This window comes from Melanostigma gelatinosum, assembly GCF_949748355.1.
Source record: "Melanostigma gelatinosum genome assembly, chromosome: 3".
NCBI lineage: Eukaryota > Metazoa > Chordata > Actinopteri > Perciformes > Zoarcidae > Melanostigma > Melanostigma gelatinosum.
In genome coordinates, this window is record NC_136636.1 from 13,832,316 (window position 1) to 13,853,367 (window position 21,052).

At 43.0% G+C, this 21,052-nt stretch overlaps 2 protein-coding genes across 3 annotated transcripts in view; both read left to right on the forward strand.

Moving 5' to 3' along the window:
- The first annotated feature begins 542 nt into the window (after positions 1-542).
- Positions 543-13,388, forward strand: fancd2 (FA complementation group D2). 2 transcript variants are annotated; one of them, XM_079296999.1, is made up of 44 exons: positions 543-575; positions 815-872; positions 1,155-1,289; positions 1,385-1,452; positions 1,539-1,645; positions 1,792-1,852; positions 1,992-2,044; positions 2,144-2,222; positions 2,383-2,507; positions 2,587-2,674; positions 2,772-2,876; positions 2,995-3,095; positions 3,235-3,346; positions 3,475-3,510; positions 3,827-3,973; positions 4,101-4,235; positions 4,336-4,467; positions 4,754-4,861; positions 4,956-5,065; positions 5,172-5,223; positions 6,224-6,343; positions 6,461-6,534; positions 6,625-6,759; positions 6,870-6,970; positions 7,107-7,222; positions 7,305-7,413; positions 7,490-7,588; positions 7,684-7,778; positions 7,858-8,013; positions 8,912-9,028; positions 9,281-9,409; positions 9,513-9,631; positions 9,758-9,868; positions 9,987-10,117; positions 10,203-10,302; positions 10,535-10,657; positions 10,883-10,976; positions 11,117-11,188; positions 11,412-11,450; positions 11,531-11,605; positions 11,803-11,877; positions 12,034-12,180; positions 12,260-12,352; positions 13,094-13,388. In XM_079296999.1, exons 2-44 carry the CDS (start codon positions 815-817, stop codon positions 13,178-13,180), a joined length of 4,329 nt encoding a protein of 1,442 aa, XP_079153125.1. In that variant the 5' UTR covers positions 543-575; the 3' UTR covers positions 13,181-13,388. The 2 variants fall into 2 exon arrangements, with proteins under 2 accessions (XP_079153125.1, XP_079153126.1); XM_079297000.1 differs by having other exon boundaries at positions 7,864-8,013.
- Positions 13,389-15,227: 1,839 nt separating this feature from the next.
- The window catches only part of tex264a (testis expressed 264, ER-phagy receptor a), a 58,729-nt gene continuing 52,904 nt past the window's right edge, over positions 15,228-21,052 (forward strand). The window contains exon 1 of the mRNA XM_079296886.1: positions 15,228-15,717. Within this exon, the coding sequence (XP_079153012.1) occupies positions 15,460-15,717 (258 nt within the window). The 5' untranslated portion in view covers positions 15,228-15,459. The remainder of the gene's footprint in view (positions 15,718-21,052) is intronic.

Genomic DNA, 21,052 nt, shown 5'->3' on the forward strand with positions numbered 1-21,052 from the left:
CTTGAATGGACTATATCGCTGTAGTAAACCAAGCGAGGCGAAGAAGGAAGCAGGTATCAGGTAAACCGCTTAATGTACAACACACTCTTTGATATAGTTGCGCAGGTGCATCGCTTTGGGGGTGTGTATGTTTCATTACACGGCGTATCCCGGAAATAGTGATCGCTCGAAAATATGTCGACAGAGTTCTCACTCCGCCCACCAACGGACAAAATGATTGAGTAAAACATGCGACCCAATGCTAGAAAATTAGGGACAGTATAAAATATGTTGTAGTCGTTGTCATGTAGAAATACGGACCACTTTTAAAAGCACAATAACTTCAGTCAACCGACTAACTTATAAAGGAGCTACTATACAATGTACAGTCGCTTTATTTGATTATTCTCAGACGAGTTAATTTCTTCTGAGCTGTCCCCCTCGGTTCCCTAAACTCTATGAAGATCATCTAAATAGATGATCCCTAACTGGTTTGTGACGCGCAAGACACCTTTGGCGCGAGAGTTTGTTTAGTAATTTCTGTGTCTTTAGCTTTAGTCGTGACATCGCCGTCTGTGCGTTCGTCTGTCTCCCAAGTATGTCTCACTTTTTAGCATTTAACATAACCTCGATATAACGCCACATACTTAAATATGGCATGTTTGTATTGTAGCGTTGTTAACTAATACCTTAGCCACAGTACATTCGTTTGCTGTAACATGTCCCCAGTGAAGTACACTTGTTATAACGATACCTTAGCTTGTTTGCTACTGTTGACGCTAGCTCGCTCTAACGTTAGCCATTAAAAACCTTGTTGTCCTTCATATTTCATCAGATGATGCGTAAAAGGCGACGCTCTGTGGATAAAGGAGATGGAGCAACCACGACCACTAGTAAGTGTTATGTAACGTAACATCACAACAGTTAATAACTAACCTACGTGTTAGTACAGGGTTTAAGATATCCAAATTCCCAGATGCCTGTCATTATTTACGTTACATTGAGAGTGACGTCACATCACAGGAGTATGACATAATCTAACATAACAGGGAAACACCATATCTTACTCCCTTCATTAACTGATGGCACCTCGTCTCAAGTATTGTCTTCATGGGGAGCCCAGTATTCTCTGCTGGATTCTGTTTTATTTAAGGTCTGTTCTCTTCTCTCTATAGAGGCAAAGAAGGGTCGCACCACTGGTCGCAAAGCAAAGGAACCTGCTCCAGAGGAAACAAATGAAAGTGTGTTTGGGGTCTTTCTTCGGGAGGCAGGTGTCACCTTGAAACAAGGCGGAACATCTAATGAGATCGGTATAAACACACTCAATCCAAGTTTCAAAACACACCAAGCCAGTGAATGAAGTTAGTTTCTGATTTTTCTGGTCCTTATCTTTTTCCCCCCCTAGCTGTCGACCATGTCGTTTTCCAAAAAAGAATACGGAACCAACTACAGAAGAGTCCCAGGTACCCGGGGGTAAGTATACGCTGTACACCGTCCCTACACAAGATCAAGCGTTTTAACATGAGGCGGTTGTGTTTCACGGACATTTATTTGCTCAGATTGTGCAGGAGTTCACCGCTGGATTGGCGTCTCACATTGAGGACCCTGAGCGCTTTAGGAACTGCCTTCTTCCATGTGTCCCACGATTGTCTGATGGAGACGCCAGGTGACTCTCATATCAACACACTCGATGCTAATAGAGGCTACGTGAGCAGAACTTATACAGAGGAGCGCTCCGGCCTAGACCAACCTTATGTCAGGAGTCTGACTGTATGGTGTGACATACTGACATGTTTTTAATCTGTGTTGCAGTAATGGCAGCTCTTTTCAGGAAAGTCTGCTACGCATGCTGCTGGGGATTGAGATGCTGCAGGTGAGATTTTTTCATAGATTCTCCCAAAGACCACAGCACACCACCCTTCACAAAGGATGTCACGCAGAAAAACTAATTCAAAATGTATTTTTCTGTGCATATTCCACGAATCCATAATCTACTTTTCCTTTTCACGCAGACCTTCATCATCAACACCTTGCTCGAGAAGCTCCTTGAATTTATGTTTGATGGGTCAGTATTTAGTTTTTTCACAGCATTTTTAACCGTTTTACACTTTTTCTTTGCCGCTGTGTTATCTTTCTAAACGTGAGCTTGTTCTGTCCCTCACAGTGCTGGAGATGGAGGGCTCAGTATTCCTCACACAATCATCAACCAGTTTAAATGGCTCGACCGAGTTGTGGACAGCAAGGTAGCCATTTCTCTGATGATAGGGATGCACGTGAGAATTAAAGTCAATAACAGTGTTTTTATTTTTGCTGATCTGTTCCATTACACCTGTAATCATCTTCACTAATGTCTAGACGGTGAGGTCTTTATTACAGCCCTCTTTGTGGCCGGTTATTTTGCAGGAATTGGCGGCGAAGCTCATGGAGCTGGTGTCGGTAGCACCGGTGGAGGTTCAGCGTGACATCATCAGCAGTCTGCCAGAGATACTGGAGGACTCCCAGCACAATGATATAGCCAGAGAGCTCAAGTATGTGCAGTACATCTCTGCTACACATCTGTGGTACTTGTGCTGTATGAGTTGCTGTTTTCATCCCGGTTCCCTGTAGCTCTTTACTCCAGGAGAACACTCAGCTGACTGTCCCCATCCTGGATGCCCTCTCTAGTCTGAACCTCAGTTCCTCATTACTTACTGAGGTAGTACACACACACACACACACACACACACACACAGATTATATTACATGTATTTGAATGTCTCTGTGTTGTTACCTGTCACTGTCTGCTCTCTCAGGTCCGTGGAGCCGTCATGGTCACCTTGGCTGCTGTGCAGCTGGAGGACCTACCTGTGGTGGTCAAGTTCATCCTGCATTCTGTCTCAGCCTCTGATGCCTATGAGGTCAGACTCAGAGTCCACACCATTATGCATTTAGGGAACGCGAGATAGTAGTTGTGCTCTTTACAGTATGTATATTTTGAAATCAAGAATGTGGCGTGTGTGTGTGTCCTGCGTGTAGGTGGTGTGTGATCTTCGTAAAAAGCTGGAGCTGGAGCAGTGTGTCCTCCCCGCTGTGCTGCAGGCCTCTCAGAGCCGCATAAAGAGCAAAGGACCAGCCGCGTAAGACAACACAGATTCCAAATCCCTCACAGCTATTCATCAGTATATTCAGTCAGGAAGATGTTTTGAAGTAGGCCAGAAGGTTCTTGATATAGCTGCATTCCTGGAGTTTAATGGAGTAAGTCTGTTCTTGGAGCAGGTCCGCTTCCACACCATCAGCTGGCAGCAGCCAAGACAGCGTGACGTTGACACTGGACGGCATCAAGTCGGCGGTGCGATTCCAGAAAATGATATCTGAGGCTTGGCTCAAGGTGGGAAATGAATCCGTGTTTTGTTCCCCATTGCTTTAATTGCCAAATACATGCTGATGCTTTTGAATGAATGTCTTGTCAATTTCAGTGTTGCTCACTGAACGATTACTGTCGTTTTTTTTAATCAGGCAATAGAGTCCGTGGACGGAGAGGAGGACCATAAGGTGAGTGTCATCTTCTTAGTTCAGTAAACAGTATAAATGTGTAAACAGAGCGCTTACATACCATTCTGGGCTGATGTCTATACAATTTATCGGAATTTATTCATTTTGACGACAGTTCTGCAGTTGTTTATGAAGTCTGGACAATGATAGAAACATTTATCATATTGTACACCAACTGTCGTCTTCAAAACCAGTCACAAAGTTTGGACACAATGGACATTTTAACAATCAAGGACCTGTCTGAATGTGTCACATCTTTGTGTGTCTGTGGGGGTGTGGATCCGTCTATCCCTGAACATGTGCTCGGCCATGTCAGGTAGTAGATCTGCTGGTGCTGTTCATCCTCCACTCCACCAATGCCAACCAGAGCCGGCGGGGGGCCGAGAGGGTGCTGAAGGGGAAAGTGAGGACTGGACTGATCCAGGAGGCTCTGCTCCAGAGGACCTTCAGGGACTACGCTCAGGTGGGTCAGTCTGCAGACGTACAAGAACGTACACGTTCAAATACAAAGACAGCAGCACGGTGCATTTTGTTTTTACATGTATTATTATTTGAATGATTGGTTGTATTAATTGATGATGATGCTCTAGGTCATGCGAGGGTATTTCCCCTCCATCCTGGCTCTGGCTCAGAGCTTGTTGCGCTCCCCTGACCCCTGTGTGGTGCCCTTTGGTGGACACATGTACCGACACTCGTTCACAGCTTTTGACTCTTACTGCCAACAGGTGGGTTTGGGATTCATTTTTAAAAAAAAAGTGCTTAAACCTGTTTATCTGCTGTGTTTGCAGCCGAGTCATTTTAATTCCGTCCTGTATGTGTTGTTAGGAGGTGGTGGGCTCTTTGGTGACCCATGTGTGCAGTGGTGTGGGTGGGGAGGTGGACATGGCTCTGGAGCTGCTCTTGTGCCTTGTTACAGAAAAACCCTCAGAAATGGCCCTTTATGCAGTTTTTGTCAAGGTAAGGAGGCGGTCCTTATACCTGCTGTTGTATTTGCTCACCAAAGCACACTTTGAAAATGCATAAAATGATGGATCTGAGCTTTCAGGTCCTCATATATGTACATATACAAATGTTTAACTATTTTTCCTCATTATTATGAGAAACAAAACTATTCAAATAAATGTATGAATGAAATTTGAGCTGAAATGATGGATGTACCAACAGCAGATGGTCCGTGATGGCTTTCTTACAAAGGTTTAATATTGTTGCGTTTGGTTTTAACTGAGAACTACATTTGACTCAGGGAATCTTAGATTACATGGACAGCCTCACACCCCAGCAGATCCGCAGACTCTTCCACCTCCTGAGCAGCCTGGCCTTTGGGCAGCAGCAGCAGGGATCTCACATCCAGGTAAACATTCACAATATAATTCAGTCTTTTTTCCTTGACTACATCTCCCCCCCCCCCCCTCGCTGACTTAGCTCTCTGACTCTGTTACACTCAGGATGACATGCACATAGTGGTCCGCAAACAGCTCTCCAGCACTGTGCCCAAGTACAAGCGCATTGGCATCATCGGTGCCATCAGGATTGTAGGAAGCATGGGGGCCATCAGGTAAGGTGGTACTCACAGGCAATAGACACGCAACACATTTTACTTCTTCATTCTGTCACTTTATCTCAGTCACGCTCTCTGCTGCCCCCCCCCCCCCCCCCCCCAGGCTTAAAGGGAAGGAGTCGAACGGGTCATTACCTAAGGAGACGCTCAGACAGGTACATGTTCTGCATTAAGACACTCAGATAACACACGGACATTACAGTTTGTGATTTCTCATTAGTTTGGTTTTTCTTTTGTTTATTTTTCATTTCAACATCACTTTTATTCTGGACTCTTATGGCCAGACCTATTTCCACACTGAGTTTTAGCGCTGTGCCAGTGCAGGAGAACGGTCTGCTTGAACCCATCATAATTTAGCACGGGGGGAAAAAAAATGCTCTGTTTGTTTGTTTTGCTTTAAATCCATCACAGTTGTCTCAGGTCAGGATGCAGCAACAGTGTCCTTGCAAAATAGATAGAGGGAGGGGAGGAGAACTAGCCGGCCAATGGCTACTGTGGGACAGACTACTTTTTTGTGGCTTACAGATATGGGGAGTTATTGAGTTATAGCTGCAGTCCATAACTTCAAGTGCATACAGATAACAGTAACTTTTTATGTTCTTCAGCCCTAGATTTAGTGTTTATATCATATAAAACAATAAGTATCATCCAAAAGCCTGTTACTTCTTATTTTGCATTTCATTCGGCTTTATAAGCCGATAAGATGGCGTTGGTTAACATTTGTGTTTCTACTTTTGCCAGAAAGCAGTGGTGTGTTATCAACCGGGACTTGTGAATAACTTTCATAATAACCTTTATATAATATACAATTTCTACCAAGGAGGGTTTGGGTAGGGTCAGGGGTCAGCACTACCCCAGGACGGTATCTATAGTAAATAGATAACCCTTCATTTGGCGGTTGGGGGGCCTACATTCAAGCCTCTCGGTTATGTACAGAGTCAGTGTCTTGATTCAGACACTGCACACCAGCTACGGGTTACAGCAATAACTTCTCCTGTCGCAAACTATAAAAGGCACATTATTATCAGTTGAGAGCTGAGACCTGAGATGCGTTTCCTCTTCATTCCTGTTACACCTGTCAGCAGAGCGCACAGTGAACCGTAAGTACCTGCAGTTGACTGGTCTTTAGATATCTTCGTGTCTCGCTTGTTGCAGGTGACGGCGCTGTTAGAGCTGGTGAAGTCCAGCAGTGAAAGCTCACCTGAGGCTGCAGCTCTCTACTATGATGAACTGGCCAATCTGGTGCTGAGCTCGAGCCTGGACCCACAGGTGCAGGTGTGTCTCAGACAAACACTTCCCATTGTTACATGTACAGTATCTGACATGCATCCGACAGAAGACACAACTAAGGCATCGTTAAGCACTCTGGTCGTGTTGTTCTCCAACCAACAGCAAACAATCGGAAAGAGTGTCATCGATGACTTCCAGGCGGACTTTGTGGTGGATCTCGGACCAGAAATATCCGGGTTAGTGATGGGCAGCTGGCAGCATAGGAAATGACTCGTTTTAATAAACATTGATTCCTGTAACTCCTGACATGTCCGTGTGTCTCTCAGTTCCTTCCCCTTCACGCCCCGTGTGATGTACGACCTGGAGGTTCAGGGAAGCATTGTCATCAACTTACTGCCGCTGCTGGCCAAAGATCTCCAGACCAAAGGAGAGCAGCAGAGTCAAACCACAAAGGCCCACAAGTCAGTCAATCTGGAATCAATTATGTATTTCACTTGTTTCATAATATATTACAAACGTGCAATCAACGAGATGTTGCATTTTGTTTCCTTCCCGTGTTTTGTGGGGACAGGCGAGTGTCTCCTCTCTGTCTGTCTCCATTTTTCCGCCTCCTGAGACTCTGTGAGCACAAACTGCACCAGGGAGACCTGGACGAGATCGACGGCCTGCTGGGTGAGGATGTGGAAGTTACACATTTCTCCTGAAAACCAGTTTGATCGCATCTCTATGGCTGTAAAATGATGTGTGTGTGTGTGTGTGTGTGTGTGTGTGTGTGTGTGTGTGTGTGTTTACATTTGCTGGACCCCAGGCTGCCCTCTGATCCTAACGGACATGGACGTCGTAGAGAAATTGGAGAGCCTGTCAAAAGCTGGTCGGGAACTCTTCTGTTCTTTGCTGTTTCACGCCATCAACTGGTTCAGAGAGGTTACTGCATGGGATTTGATTTTTACAACACTTTTCTTTAAAAAGGAGGTCAGACATGTGACTAAAGCCTGTTCTGTGACAGGTCATAAATGCCTTCTGTGAACAAAAAGAAACCGAGATGAAGATGAAAGTGATGACCCGTCTGCAGAACATCACCTACCTTCAGTCACTGCTGGAGAGGGCTTTGGCAGGTGAGTTTTAGATCCATCAATGCTGAGGATCTGCCCACTGTGCCACGTGGCATCAATTCTTTTAACAATGTTTCAGAAACACCTGGCTATGTTCCACCTGTTGCCAACTTTGATGGGGAAAGCCCAGATGGGGTCACACTTAGTTCTGCTGCTCCTGTGAATAAGGCAAAGAAAGGTACCGGGAGATATTTTTCCACATTAATCAAACCAATTACTCAGAATAAGGAATAAATACTCACATAATTGTCTAACTCACATATGTTATGTTAGACGGCACAGGAAAGAAAAGGAAGGCTCCCGGTAAGAATTCCTCAGAGAGCAGCTCTCAACTCGAGGAGATGACCGAAGCAGACAAAACTCAGCAGGTAAACTTTAAGCCCCGCGTATTAATCTCTTTTTTATGATGGAGCTGCGCTAAAAAAGGGGATTCTGCTTGTGCTCAAGGAGCAGCCAGAAAAGGAGAAGGAAAAGGAGATGCGGCAAGGTGTCAGTCTGGTGTCCTACCGACAGTTCTTCAGGGAGCTGGACATGGAGGTGCTTGATGTGCTGCAGTGTGGCCTGCTGTCCCGCTCACTGCTGGACTCTGAGCTCCACACCAAGGTAAGAAAGGGAACAAGAAGGCTTGTAGGGCTTTCTTCAAAACATTATTTTCATTCTTATTATTTGATGTATAAAGGCTTTCAAACTCTAAAGGGTAACTTCTGTATTTTCCCTTGTTGTTGTGTCCAGACTTCGTTCAGACTTCCAGCTCAAATCTATTTTCTAGATTTTTTAGATTTTTTTGCAAATCGGATCCAAACCACATTTGGAGGTGGTTTAAAGTGTGATTCCCGTCGGTCTTGTACAGCTGCGTCTCTGTCCTTTCGTGAGGGTTGTGATATCACACCATCAGACACGGCCCTTCGCTGGGTTTCTGTGTGGCAGGTCTTCGCCTGTCCGTGCACATCCAACATTTTCTCAATACACAAGACAGTCGGAAGAAATGTAGAACTAAGAGGAGCTTTGAGAATGTCTGTTTGCCGTCAGGAGAAACCAGCACGAGTTGTAAAAGATCCAAACGTTTCCTCGTCACGATTCTGCATCGGCTCACGTGCAACGGTCCATGCGGATAACCGAGGCATATCATCGCAGTGTGTTTCCCTCCTCCTCCTCTGCACCAGACAAACTCCTGGACCTATTGAAATAATAGTTGTATCCATTAGTCACTTAGACATAGAAACATGGGATATAGGGTCCAGGTTGAAATACTTCAATTCCCCTTTCAGATTAGGGTTGAGGTTATTCAGAGTACATCAGCTTACATGTGTGTGTGTGTGTGTGTGTGTGTGTGTGTGTGTGTGTGTGTGTGTGTGTGTGTGTGTGTGTGTATATATGACACAGATTGTTTTGTAGTGAAATCATTGTCCATGCAGTTTTAATCTATTGCACAGTTTTAAGCAGCACATGCATCAATACACAGGTTTTTGTTCTACATCTCTGATATTGTTCTGTGCTTGAGGTGCGGGAGGAGGTTCTGCTGGGTCCTGCTGAGCTGGTGTTCCTGCTGGAGGATATGCATCGCAAGCTGGAGTTCAGTCTTACAGTTGCCCCCGCCAAGAGACCTCCTTTCTTCAAGGTGCAGAAAAACAGCTTAACGTGATAAGCGCTGATCAGAGAAATTATGAAATCACATCTGTTTGCAATATTCATTGTTGATTTCTTAGCTTTTTCTTTAATACAAGCAAATAAAATGAAGGCCTAAAGAAAGTACATCTTCTGTCCTTTCTGCCGAGAGGCTTTGCGTGTCAATGATATTTAGTTCCAACTGTATAAAACTACTATGCCGGCTTATATGAGACCAAACCTTATGAGATATTTTCCTGTGCAGGGAAGGACCGATAAGAGCGTGGGCTTCTCCCATCTACAACAGAGGAGCTCCAAGGATATTGCTTCCTACTGTGTCCAGCTGCTGCCCGCCCTCTGCTCACACCTGGAGAACTGCCACAACTATTTTCAGGTGCAAAGAAATCTGTAGATATGAGTGGAGACCATACCTCTTTCTTCCAGTTGTCTAAATAAATTGTTGTTTGTTTACATTTGTGATTTTTTTTCCCGCCTAGAGAGTGCTGTCTGAGAACAACGGTGTTGTGGACGGGCCCGCCACAGATGTTCAGGAGCACCATCTGATGTCATCAGGCTACCAGCTGCTCCTGCAGGTCCTGAACACCAACTTCAGCTGGTGAGGAGGAGACATTGAATTGTTTAACTCTATAGAATCTCTATAGAATCACAGAGCAGTAGGCCTTTGGAAGAGTCGGTGTGTCTAGCTTCTGTTCTGATGGATCTACGTCTGTGTGTTTGTCAGGTCTGGATTCAGCCAGCCAGGACAGCGGGGCTTACTGAAGAAGGCGCTGGGAGTTTTGGCTGAACGACTAAAAGAGGAAAGTGCTGATTTGACCTTGGGGCAGCTTGTGAAGTGAGTGATAAAGTTTAAGAGACATAAAACACAACATTCACACAGGTATGAGCAACTCTTAATATCACACTTTTCTAATAAAGTCTAGTGGTTTTAGTTGTGTTTTTGCTCTGTTTAGACACGGCGTTGAGTACCTGGTGAACTTCCGCAGCACAATGCCAAGTCTCAGCACAGCCCTGTGTCTCTCCCAGCTTCTGTCCACTGTGTCAGGGAAAGGAGGCAACCCTGCTGCCTACAGAGAGCAGACTGGTCAGTCTGACACGTTGCCTCACTTAAATCAACTCATCTGCGATCAATTGGACTGTGATGATGAATGCCTGCTTTGTCTTCCAAGCTTCCCTAGCAAAAAGATTCCTCAGCCAAGAATGGGTGACAGCCAGCGGAGCGAGGGAGCGAGGGAACAAATTCAATGAGGCGCTTCATACTCTCCTGAGGTGTGTCTGCTTTTCAGAAATCAATTGTGCACAAAACAAAAAAAAGTTGCTTACAAAATTGATGGAAAGTAACAAAAACTTATTTTTTAGCTTCTGTAAATCATTCACACGAATTAAGTTATGAATAAGTAAAGGTAATTTATCAAAATACTTTAAATTGATTTGTATCATTTGCATTGTCTCTGAAGAACCTTTTGAAGAAGCATTTATTTGTCTTTTCTCCTCTCTGCAGAATCTACCTGGAGCATGTCGACGATGTCCTGAAGGCAGTGGAGGAAATAACTGGAGTGGGAATCCCCGAGCTCATCAATGCTTCAAAAGATGAGAGCTCTGCATCATGGCCCACTCTCAACAGGTGAACCACCATCACTTCATCGTGCTTAGTGGTCTCAGGGCAAAATGCAAGGCCGCTTGTGAGTTCGTGATCATACAAAAGTAGCAGATTGCGGTTGGATTGATTCATGTGCTCCTGCCATCCAGCACTCTAACTGTGATAACAATAAATCAATAATAATCACATTAAAGAGTTTATTTATCCATATTGTTGTTATTTATGCTGTAAATTCTTCCATTTTTTAAGGCACACATTCCTGGTGTTCTACAAAGTGTTGATGGCAGAGCTGGAAAAGGCCATCAGGAAGATTCCTGCTGGCAAAGTCAGTGACAACACTGAGGTAAGCCATCAGCTACACATGTACACTGTGTTCTCCTGTATTCAGTACAGGAGAACACAAAGATGTTTGTGCATAACTAACTGTATGTAAGTGTCTGTGTGTTTTAACTACTAAAACATGCGACCCATGTTCTCCTTCAGGCTCAGAGTGAGAAGCTGCTGACATGGACCCTGGCTGTCAAAAATCTTCATGTCCTGGTCGACCTAGTGAAGGTCTGTTAGCAGCATGATCTAATGGCTGTGCATGTCTTTTGAACTGATTTATCACATTTAACCTCATCGATTTCCAGCATTCAGTCCAGTATTCCATCATATTTTGAGTAGTTTTCGGTTAACTTAAATGAGCAATCGCATCCCTTTTATCCCATCTAGTTTATGCATTTGTTAGTCTTAGGCTCATCTGCTCACGTATTTGTGCTCTAATCTCTTTCCACAGGTGTTTGATTCTAGGCCGGTGCTCAATGTGTGCCTGAAGGTGAGTTGGCTGTGAGTGCTGAGAAAGAGATCTTTCTGCTGTGACTCTGTATTAACTGATTATAATGTTGTTATTGCCAGTATGGCCGCCTTTTCCTGGAGTCTTTCCTGAAGTTGGGGATGCCACTACTGGACAACAGTTTCAAGAGGCACATGGTACGCATGAGATGATGTCACCTAATACAGCTTGTAAATGTCATATCAAGCTGAACGTTGAATTGTGAAATGCTGTGCGAGTGTATGGCCTTTGAAATGTCGCCGGCACTCTTAAATAGTTGTCCTGATGTAATTACTTCTGGCGGAGATAATGAAGTGCTGACATTGGGGTGACTGTGATGCTTTGCCTTTTTAAGGAGGATGTCCAGGACCTGCTAAAAACCTTCCAGCTCAGCACCCGGCAGCTCCATCACATGTGTGGACATTCTAAGGTAGAAACAGTTCACACAGTTTCTAGCTCATTCATTTCTAATTTATTTAGTTGGAGACATCTCTCTACATGTACTGGTGCCAAATCTTTCAAGATGTAATGAATATTCCTGTTAAATTAGAACTAAGTAACCCTGTCATAATGTGTTGGTGCTCAGATTCAACAGGATACAAGCCTGACCAATCACGTACCAGCCTTAAAGAAGAGCCTCGAGCTGTTTGTTTACAGAGTGAAGGCCATGCTGTCGCTCAACAACTGTCAGGAGGCATTTCGGATTGGCAACCTGAAGAATCGCAACCTGAAGGTACAACATTATTGAACTTATTGTAAGTGTCTCTGTACATGTTTGTCCGCTTACAGTAAACAAACAATATATGCTGCAGGGTGAAGAGATTCTTTCTCAGCAGTCACAAGAAAGTGATGAAGATGAGGAGGAGCAACGTTCCCCGCTGCCTCAGGACCAGGCAGAGGATGAGGTACCTGCCATGTTCAGGCATTGTGTTCACATCTGATACGGGAATAGGATGGGATGGAAAGTTGGAAAGTTTCGATTCTGTAACATTTTAGACAACATGGCCGAGAGTTTAGTCCAAACAGCAGTAACTTGATCAAAATGGTGAAAAACTATAGAGACCAACAGGTATTAACAATGCAATTACAGTTGACAATGTGTTTACACTCATTATACTATAACTAGTATTAACTGTGGTGCCTTTCAAAACAACAACAACAACCTGGGAAATTTGAGAGATTCAGCGGCAAACCCAAAAATCAGGGAGTGTACGTTGTAAACAAAGGGAGAAAGAGAGAAAAACGTAATAAAACCTTCTTCATTAAACTGAACAATGGATGGAAGTGAATACAAAACAGATTAATGTGTAAATAAGCACAAAGTAGCTGAAAGGTTTTATTTGAAGGTATAAGCAGCACACAGTAATAATACTGTGAGCCAAACAACGTGCTTCCACTGCTGCTGAGTAGGTCGTTACTTTGTGAAGTTCAAACCAAACAGTTCAACAGGCAGTGGAAACTGGAAAGGGCTGATAAGATAACTGTTGGAGCTCTGTAGCACGCTAATGATTAGTGGCCGACACAGTTAACAGGGAACACGTCTGATGTCAGTTCTGAGACCCCGTGTTACGTAGTTTCTCCTCCATGCTGGTTCACGGCTTTAATTCAGCATGTTTGCCAAAGGTTTCTCATGTGCTTTTCTTTAGGCCCCGGGGACTGACTCTGAGGGAAGCAAGACAGTCAACAGAGAGGAAGATGTGGATCAAGATGATATTACAGATGACTCTGATTAACCAAACAATACACTCTTGGTTTGGAAGTGTCTTTTTACATCAACACTTTCTAAATGTATGAAATACTGCTCCTCAATGGGCAATGCGTTGATGTACTTCCACTGGTTTTATTTTCTGTTGAAGATAAAACATGTTAACAGTTTCCACATTAAGTATGGTTCTTTCAAGAAATGTGTTATATGCTTTTTTTCAAAATAAAATAGAGATTGTTTCAGTCTGATTTGTCATTCAGTATAAATATGAGAACTGACTAAACACTGACATAAAGAGGGACAGCACCGATAAGCTTCAGTTTGAAATGAAGGCAAGCGACGTCTTTAACACCTCCTGCAGACTCATTTGTAAACATGTTAATGGTGCAATGTGTTCGCGATTAAGAGCAGCAAAGACTATTTGCAATGTAAAGCTAGAGTGGAGTTCTGTCTAGCTCAGCAGATAATGAAGTCACTCTCCCTCTGTGTGTGTTGTATCCAGAGATCCTCCTTTGCTTTGTTGACATAGTCAGACTTGCATACATTTGAAAGTTATTCTGCTTTTATAACTCACAATCCCAAATGCAGCCAAGAAATCTGGTTGTCAACAGGCTGGGGTGCTCTTCCTCCTGCTAGGAAGATGAGGAAATTAAAGAAGTGAACTACATGGATGTGGAAGGACAAATGCACAGTTTAACAGTAAGAACGTACTAACCCAAGATATTTGGACACTAAAGTCAACATTTCTAAAACAACTGAGTCAAATTCACAACTTAAAACTTGGCTGTACAATATTGTATAGAAAGTCTCTGTCTTGCATTATATATCACATTCCTCTCACACGATGATTAAGACACATCACATGATGGAATTGGGTCGCAGCTGAGCTCTAATACATTTACATGGATAATAACTTGGACTCGGTCCAACTCAGGTCCTGGTCTGAAGTCCACCAGTGAGGCCCTCTACTGCAGGGATACTCAGTTTGCTTTGCCCCGTTGGCACTCTTGTAAAATTACAGGAGGCCTGGCCCAGTTAATAAACACATAACAGACATTCGGGGCGTAGCCTAGACCTATTGGCATTTCTTATTCTGATAAACGAGCTCTATTAGTCTATTTTGATGCTTTCGTTGCACTCTGGCAAGCTATTTATATTCAAAGCACAAAACCCCCTTTGAATCAGTTTATATCCATTGCGAATTTGAAAATATGTGGTGGGACATGATATGCTTGCAGTTGTTTTTCCAGCTTGTTTTGGCAGTTTTCTGCCCCTAGTGTTTAAAAATGTATTAATGCAGCTTTAAATTTGGTCAGTCATATTAATTAAACTGTCAGAACAGCATGCGGATTTAAACAAATCCCAGAGAGCAAAGAAAGCTAAACATCTATCACACCTCCGGTGTTGGGGAGGAGCCTAACTAGCAACAGAGTTATGTTATTAAATGACAAAATAAATGAAAGCGTAATCCTGATTCTGTCCTAACTTGATTACAGAACATGAGCTGGGTTTACAAATCGCTCAGCTCCACTGGATTCTGCTCAAACTCGTTTTGTAATTCGCTTCATATTTTGTCCTAAATGAATTTCCATAGTTTGAAGAACTTGACATGAACAGGACTTTGGTTGAACGAAACCTTCAGTGTTTGAATCCCTAAACGCAGCACTGACAACTGTCTACAAGCACCGACATGCTTCAGATACATCTCTTACATCATTTATAGAGCTCGAGAATCATAATATATATGAATGAAAACAAAGAAAATCACCACTTTTTGTCACAGCGCTATCATCCTTCTGCACAGCTCTTGGGCTGAACCACGGTAAAGAAAACAGGGAATATAATGCCATAAATGCGTGTGCTGTACGCATTAACGATGGCTTTCGTTGATATTTAGGAATACAATGTATTGATTGATAGTTATAATGTATATACTTCATATTTTGGCGGTGTGATTAATACATGCAAATGAATCATTTAAAAATCGCTTTCGCGTCTCCCCCTGCTATGGCCGAGAATGGTCTATCCAGGAAGCGTGTCCTGTGTTTGGGGAAATACCGTAAACAAACCGTCTTCTCTGTCAACTTGACCGAGTGTTTTGTGTTTCATTTCAGGTCATTGCGACTGTGAATCCTAAATTCAACACCGTCTTTCGAATAGCCACGTTTGTTTTGGTCGTGTGAAGCTGCTCGGACCACAGTCTCGCGGTGTGTAACCCGGAGGAGGACGTGTTTCAGGCTTGACAGATATCATTTTTGTTTCTTTTTTTTTGCATCTTTACGTTACCGCTTTGAGAAGAGAGAAACCATGTCTGATATAATTCTGGTGCTCCTGGTACTCGTGGTGCTGGTGTGTTTGCTTGTGACAGTGGGGGGCTTACTGATGTACTCGGGACTACTGAGTGACGTGATCATAAAGACTGGGCCACCTCCTGTCAGAAATGTTACCATTGCTTATAAGTTCAGAGAAGGATCGTACAAGGACTGCGGTGCAGCCTACACAGAGAGCTGCAGCATTGGGCCAAAGCTCAACACCGTTGGTGTCTTCTACGATGACCCCAAACAGGTGAGAGGACCCAGGACTCCAGTCTCTGGCAGTCTAACTACACAGTACACTAGACCTCGTGACATAACCACAAAACACAATGTACTGTGTTTCCTGATAAGATGTTACAGATGGTGTGATGTGCTTTGTTTGACCTCGCCAGAGTCCTAAAGGCCATAGAGAGGGGTTGATGTTATGTATTCAAAACTTGCATCTCCACTGTTTCAGTGGCTCTCTGATGAGTTCTGATTTAGTATGTAGTGTTTGCATCAACAGTCATTTCCTAAAGTATTGGAGATCAGAAAGTTTGATATAAATAGGACTGTAAAATAGGAACCAATCATCCAGAGGCCAAGTTGGCATCTTCAAATTGCTTCTTTTGTCCAGCTCAAAGTCCAAAACCATATATATGACAAATCATCACATTTAATAAGTTTAAACAAGCAGGTGTTTTGCATTTGTGCTTTAAAATCTACAACAATTAGGAAATCGTTGCTCTTTAACTTTCATTCCATCAAATAGTCAACTAATCAACTTATTGTTTAGCTCTAAAAAGTTGTGTACGGTTTTACAATTCCAGTGAGTTTCTGATGGGATTGTCCTGTGTTACGGTCATTTTGGAGATTTGATATGGAAATGTGATGTGCAGCATAACTAGACGTCATTTACTGTAATCTAGCCTGTTTGGCTCACGGGGTTAAATGTACAAGCGACCTTTTGAAGGAACTCAGCCTGGATGATGAAACCAGTCAGCTGTTCAATGCCACGTTGCACTGTTGATATTTTCCTCCCTCTCATCTGTGGTTCCAGGTCACTTTAGCGTTTGTCTGTTTCTGGCTCAAAGACTGTAACTAGACTCCAAACAAGAAGGGCAGACGCAGCCTCTTCACATGTGTCTGAAGAGAGCTGATGCATGTCTGTGTGTGCCCTTACTGGTCTAAGTTACAGTCACAATCCAGACGCAAGAAGCAATGAATCTCCCTTTGTCATTCGGATCCTACTCCAAAAACCAAACCAAATTTCGTATAAATGGTTCATTGATGAGATCTGCAGTTGTCCTCTGCTTTCATTTCACATTCCGCTGTTCATCACGAGTTGTGTTGTTAGTCAACAAGACGTGTGTCCACAACAGCTGCTTGTGGAAAGGGAATGTTGATTGAGTTCATACTGATGCGAGAAGAGTGCTCGCACATGGTAACATTTCACAAAGGCAGAATATAGCCTATCTATAGTTTACTCCGTGACTTAATAACAACAGGATTACAATGTGGTTTGCTCTTTGATTAGCTCTTAGATTAGCTTGTTTTGCTTTGATGTCCTGCTGACGTTTGCGTGCTGAGTTTGTTGTGGCCGGGTCAGTTCAGCCATCTGATAAACAGTGTGCCAAGAATGCAGGAGAACTATGGTGGCCAACAAGTGGAAACTCAAATGGCCCTATCTCGAGCCAGTGTTTGGTTTGTCCATTCTGGGCTCCTGTTGAAACATTGAGACCGGCTCCATGAAGAGGACCTACGTATATAGATACAAACTTCTCATTCTAAGTTAACAAAAACACAAAGATTCTTATTTTTAGGATGATTATATGCCAATAAATCCCCTGAAATGCTAAAACACAGTTCCTTTCAGTTAATTAAAGCACGTCAATTGATTAAAGAATGTGGCACACTGGAGCACTTTGTGTTCGTCTTTCTGCTTACCCCTGCCTCTGTAGAACGCTGTCCTTCTTTTAATTAAAGGCTTTTAGTGCAGTGATTCTCAACTGGTGGGTCGCGACCCAAAAGTGGGTCGCGGACCCGTTTTCAGTGGGTCGCGGGCCTTTGCCTGACAAAAAAAAAGTTGTGATTTTATTTTGAAGGGCATTTTTTTTTATGCAGCGGAATTATTCCAGCATGTACGGCACTTGTTCAGTGGTGCAGGAAAAACACCGACCAATGCGTTGTGAATCACATCATGTGATGAAGCTCAGCCAATCAAATATGAGTATTCTGACAAGTTTCCTGACTTGAGTGAGATGTACACACACCGTGACACACGGGGATACAGACAGCAGAGCAGGACTGTTGAGGTGAAAGTCAAATCATAGGACGATCTCCAAAAGAGAGAAATGTCCAGAGAGGCCAGAGTCATTAGACTCTGACTGGACAGACTCATAGAGGTGAATTCTTCAAACACTAATTTCTCTTTTTGGAAGATGAGAAAAATATATTATTGTGGATTTTTCACTTCACCCTGAATGGACTGAGTTTAAAGCTGCAGCGTAATTCAGTGAAAATATTTTTTCTAAATTGAATTTCATTACGTAATTTATTTTTTAATCCAGCTGTTATTTTACTTGAAATGAGAAGAACATGTGTTCATGTATTTCTAATCCATCCAGTTAAATTTGAAAAATGAGAATAATATTTGTTAAAATATAATTGATGTGTGCTTTCTTTATTTGATTTGACAGTTGTTTACTACACAGAGACGTTACTACTACTACTAGACATCATGAATATAGATATACCCAAATTATATATATATATATATATAAATATAATTTGGGTGGTGGGTCCCGGCTTGTCATTAAGGGGTGATGGTGGGTCCCGCAGCCAGACCAGTTGAGAACCACTGTTTTAGTGGAAACCCTGACGGTGAGTCATACCAGTGGAAAGTTATGGCAGGAGGCTCATTGTGGATATTTTAAAACGTTTCCGTTGGTCTCAGAATTTATGGAGAGTCTGAATCACAAGGGGCCATTATAGGATGTTCAGAAGTCTCTGCAGGGCAAAAAGATGTCATACATGCATATCTGATCACTCGGCTCTGGGGTCTGTGTTTATTTTCAGATGGTCTGAAGATGTATGGACCTCTGACTTCCTTTATGGAGAGACAAATTAGACATCACAGGAATAAATAAAGTATCAAATTACTGTCATTAACTGATTCAAAATTTAGGAGCCCAACTTCAAATGTTCCACCAGCCTTTGGCTTCTAGAAGTGATCAGTTAGAAAAGCTCTGTCTACTGATTCAGAGAATAAGACCCCCGTCGGTTTCCTTTGTCTGGCTTGTGACATGAGAATTTGTTGACCTTTGTTTACAAAGGCCAAGAGTCTGATTTCTCACCACCAGCCGCACAAGTAAACTTAAAATGTGACAGATGCCATTTGGCTGAACTTTGGCTGAGACATAATTTCTAGTAAATGTTATTACTTGCTTCATGACTCAGTCCAAAACTCTACTGCCCAATTAAAGAATAGATACGTTTTAAGGGGATTAGAAAGTCAACTTTTGTTGCTACTTTTGCATGATTTACAGTGGACCGTGCACCATGCTGTATTTAGACCTGACTCAATACTTAAGGTGGCCTCTGCATCGGGTTTAGACAGAGTTTAATGTTGTTAAGTAAGTGAGTACACTGGTACCGCAGCCTCCACCCTGCACTGAACATTATACGCCTGCTTGCTTACTGCGCACTAGATGGCAGTGTTGACATTTGGACTGAGTTGTGTGGGAGGTGGGCACATCCTAAAAACCACATTGATCTTTATGATTAATGTATTACCAAGTCATCAGTAGTGACTCAGCCTCTCATAATTAATTCAGTCAGAAATGGATTTCAGATCTAAGTGTCTGTGTGTTAATTGGTCACTGTGACACTACTCTCGTGGTTTTCCTGCATCACTGGTTTTCAACAAATTGCGCTTATTTGCATTCACCTTGCATTCAAGTGTTGATATAATCCCTGTTTAATGACTATACCAGCAGGTACAGGAGCAGCATTCAGAATGAACCACAACAAGTGATCACATGAATCACTGGATGTGGGTAGAGCAGGTTTCTGTTCTCGTGGATAAATCAACCGTATTCTTGAAGTCAGGCATCTCTCTGGACACCAGGGAGTGGACTGTTTGATTTCACTGGCCTGCACTGGTAAAGGGGTGTGATGGAGGCAACACCATTTAGCACTAAATCATGTCGTGCAAGTGTGTGTTTCCCTCGAACTGCTGCACACTAGGGGTGGGAATCACCAGAGGTCCCACGATACGATATTATCACGATACTTAGGTCACGATACTGCGATATTATCACGATACTGCGATATTCTGAGTATTGCGATAACATATTTTGCAATTTAATACTTTTTTCAACTTCAAATTATGTCCCCAAAGGAAAACTGTGTCAACATGTGTTATCTAATAAGATAAAGTTTTCAGTCTGTTCATCTCACTTCAATCATTTTTATTGCAGCACAATAGGATTGTCAAGCAGACAGACTGACCAACAATGTCATAAATATTGCATGAACCTGACAAACTGAACTGTTTGTATTACTACATAGCCCAACCTAACTAAATGCAAAGTGTGGACTCAGCATATGAACTATAACTTATATAAGTAGGATATTAGAGTTATATAACTCAGTATAACTTGCGATGCGTGGACGTCGAGGGCAGAGAGACAGTTGTGCGCTGCACTCTCCCCATGAGCCTGGTACTGTTGGCAGATTTAACCCCGTTGTGAGGCCAGATGTCTCTTTGTTTTGACCAACTTCCTACCAATCACGCTGACCCAGGACCTTTGCTGACCTCACCAGAAAATAACTCAGCACCATCTAGTGGACAGAAAAAGTAATTTATTAGATTTTTCAACAAAAAAAAAAGACATTTTTCTTCTTTTAAAGAAAATAGTTTATATAATAAAAGGTCGATACTTCGCGTCCTTGTATCGATACAATATCGCCACGCAAAATACCGCGATACTATGCTGTATCGATTTTTTCCCCCACCCCTACTGCGCACTGTTCCTTTTTTAAGGAAATACAAACAAGCCCTATATTTAACCTTTACCAGAATGAAACTGTTTGGAACCAGAGCTTTCTTTAGTGCTGACAGAGCGCTTTGGAGCGAGGTCTCTCTATGCGAGCCCTACCGGACAGTGACGCACAACACCGAGGGTTACACTTTAAACACACCTCACCATTCAACGCAGAGTTGCCTCAGGCTTTGCTGTAATGGGGCTTCGACACGAGTATTGAACAAATCCCAGTCTGGATAAAGGACCGACTAACTCATTGAATTCCTGGGTTGTAGCACTTTGTTATGTTGTAGAATGGCAAGGAGTAAAAACAAATCCACAGGCAGAATGCTCCTGAGCAAAACTCATGACTAAGAGTGGACAGCAGTGGATGCTCAGAGGCCAGCGTGAGTATCGTGAACAATAAAGCACCAGAGAGTGAGGGTCGTATATCTTATCTTTATTATACTCAGAAGACAAATCTATTTGGTCAACCACTATGCTCTCTGTAATAGAAATGATCGTCTGTCCATACCCGGTGGAGCTACACAGCTGCCTCTGACACTGATGACATGACGT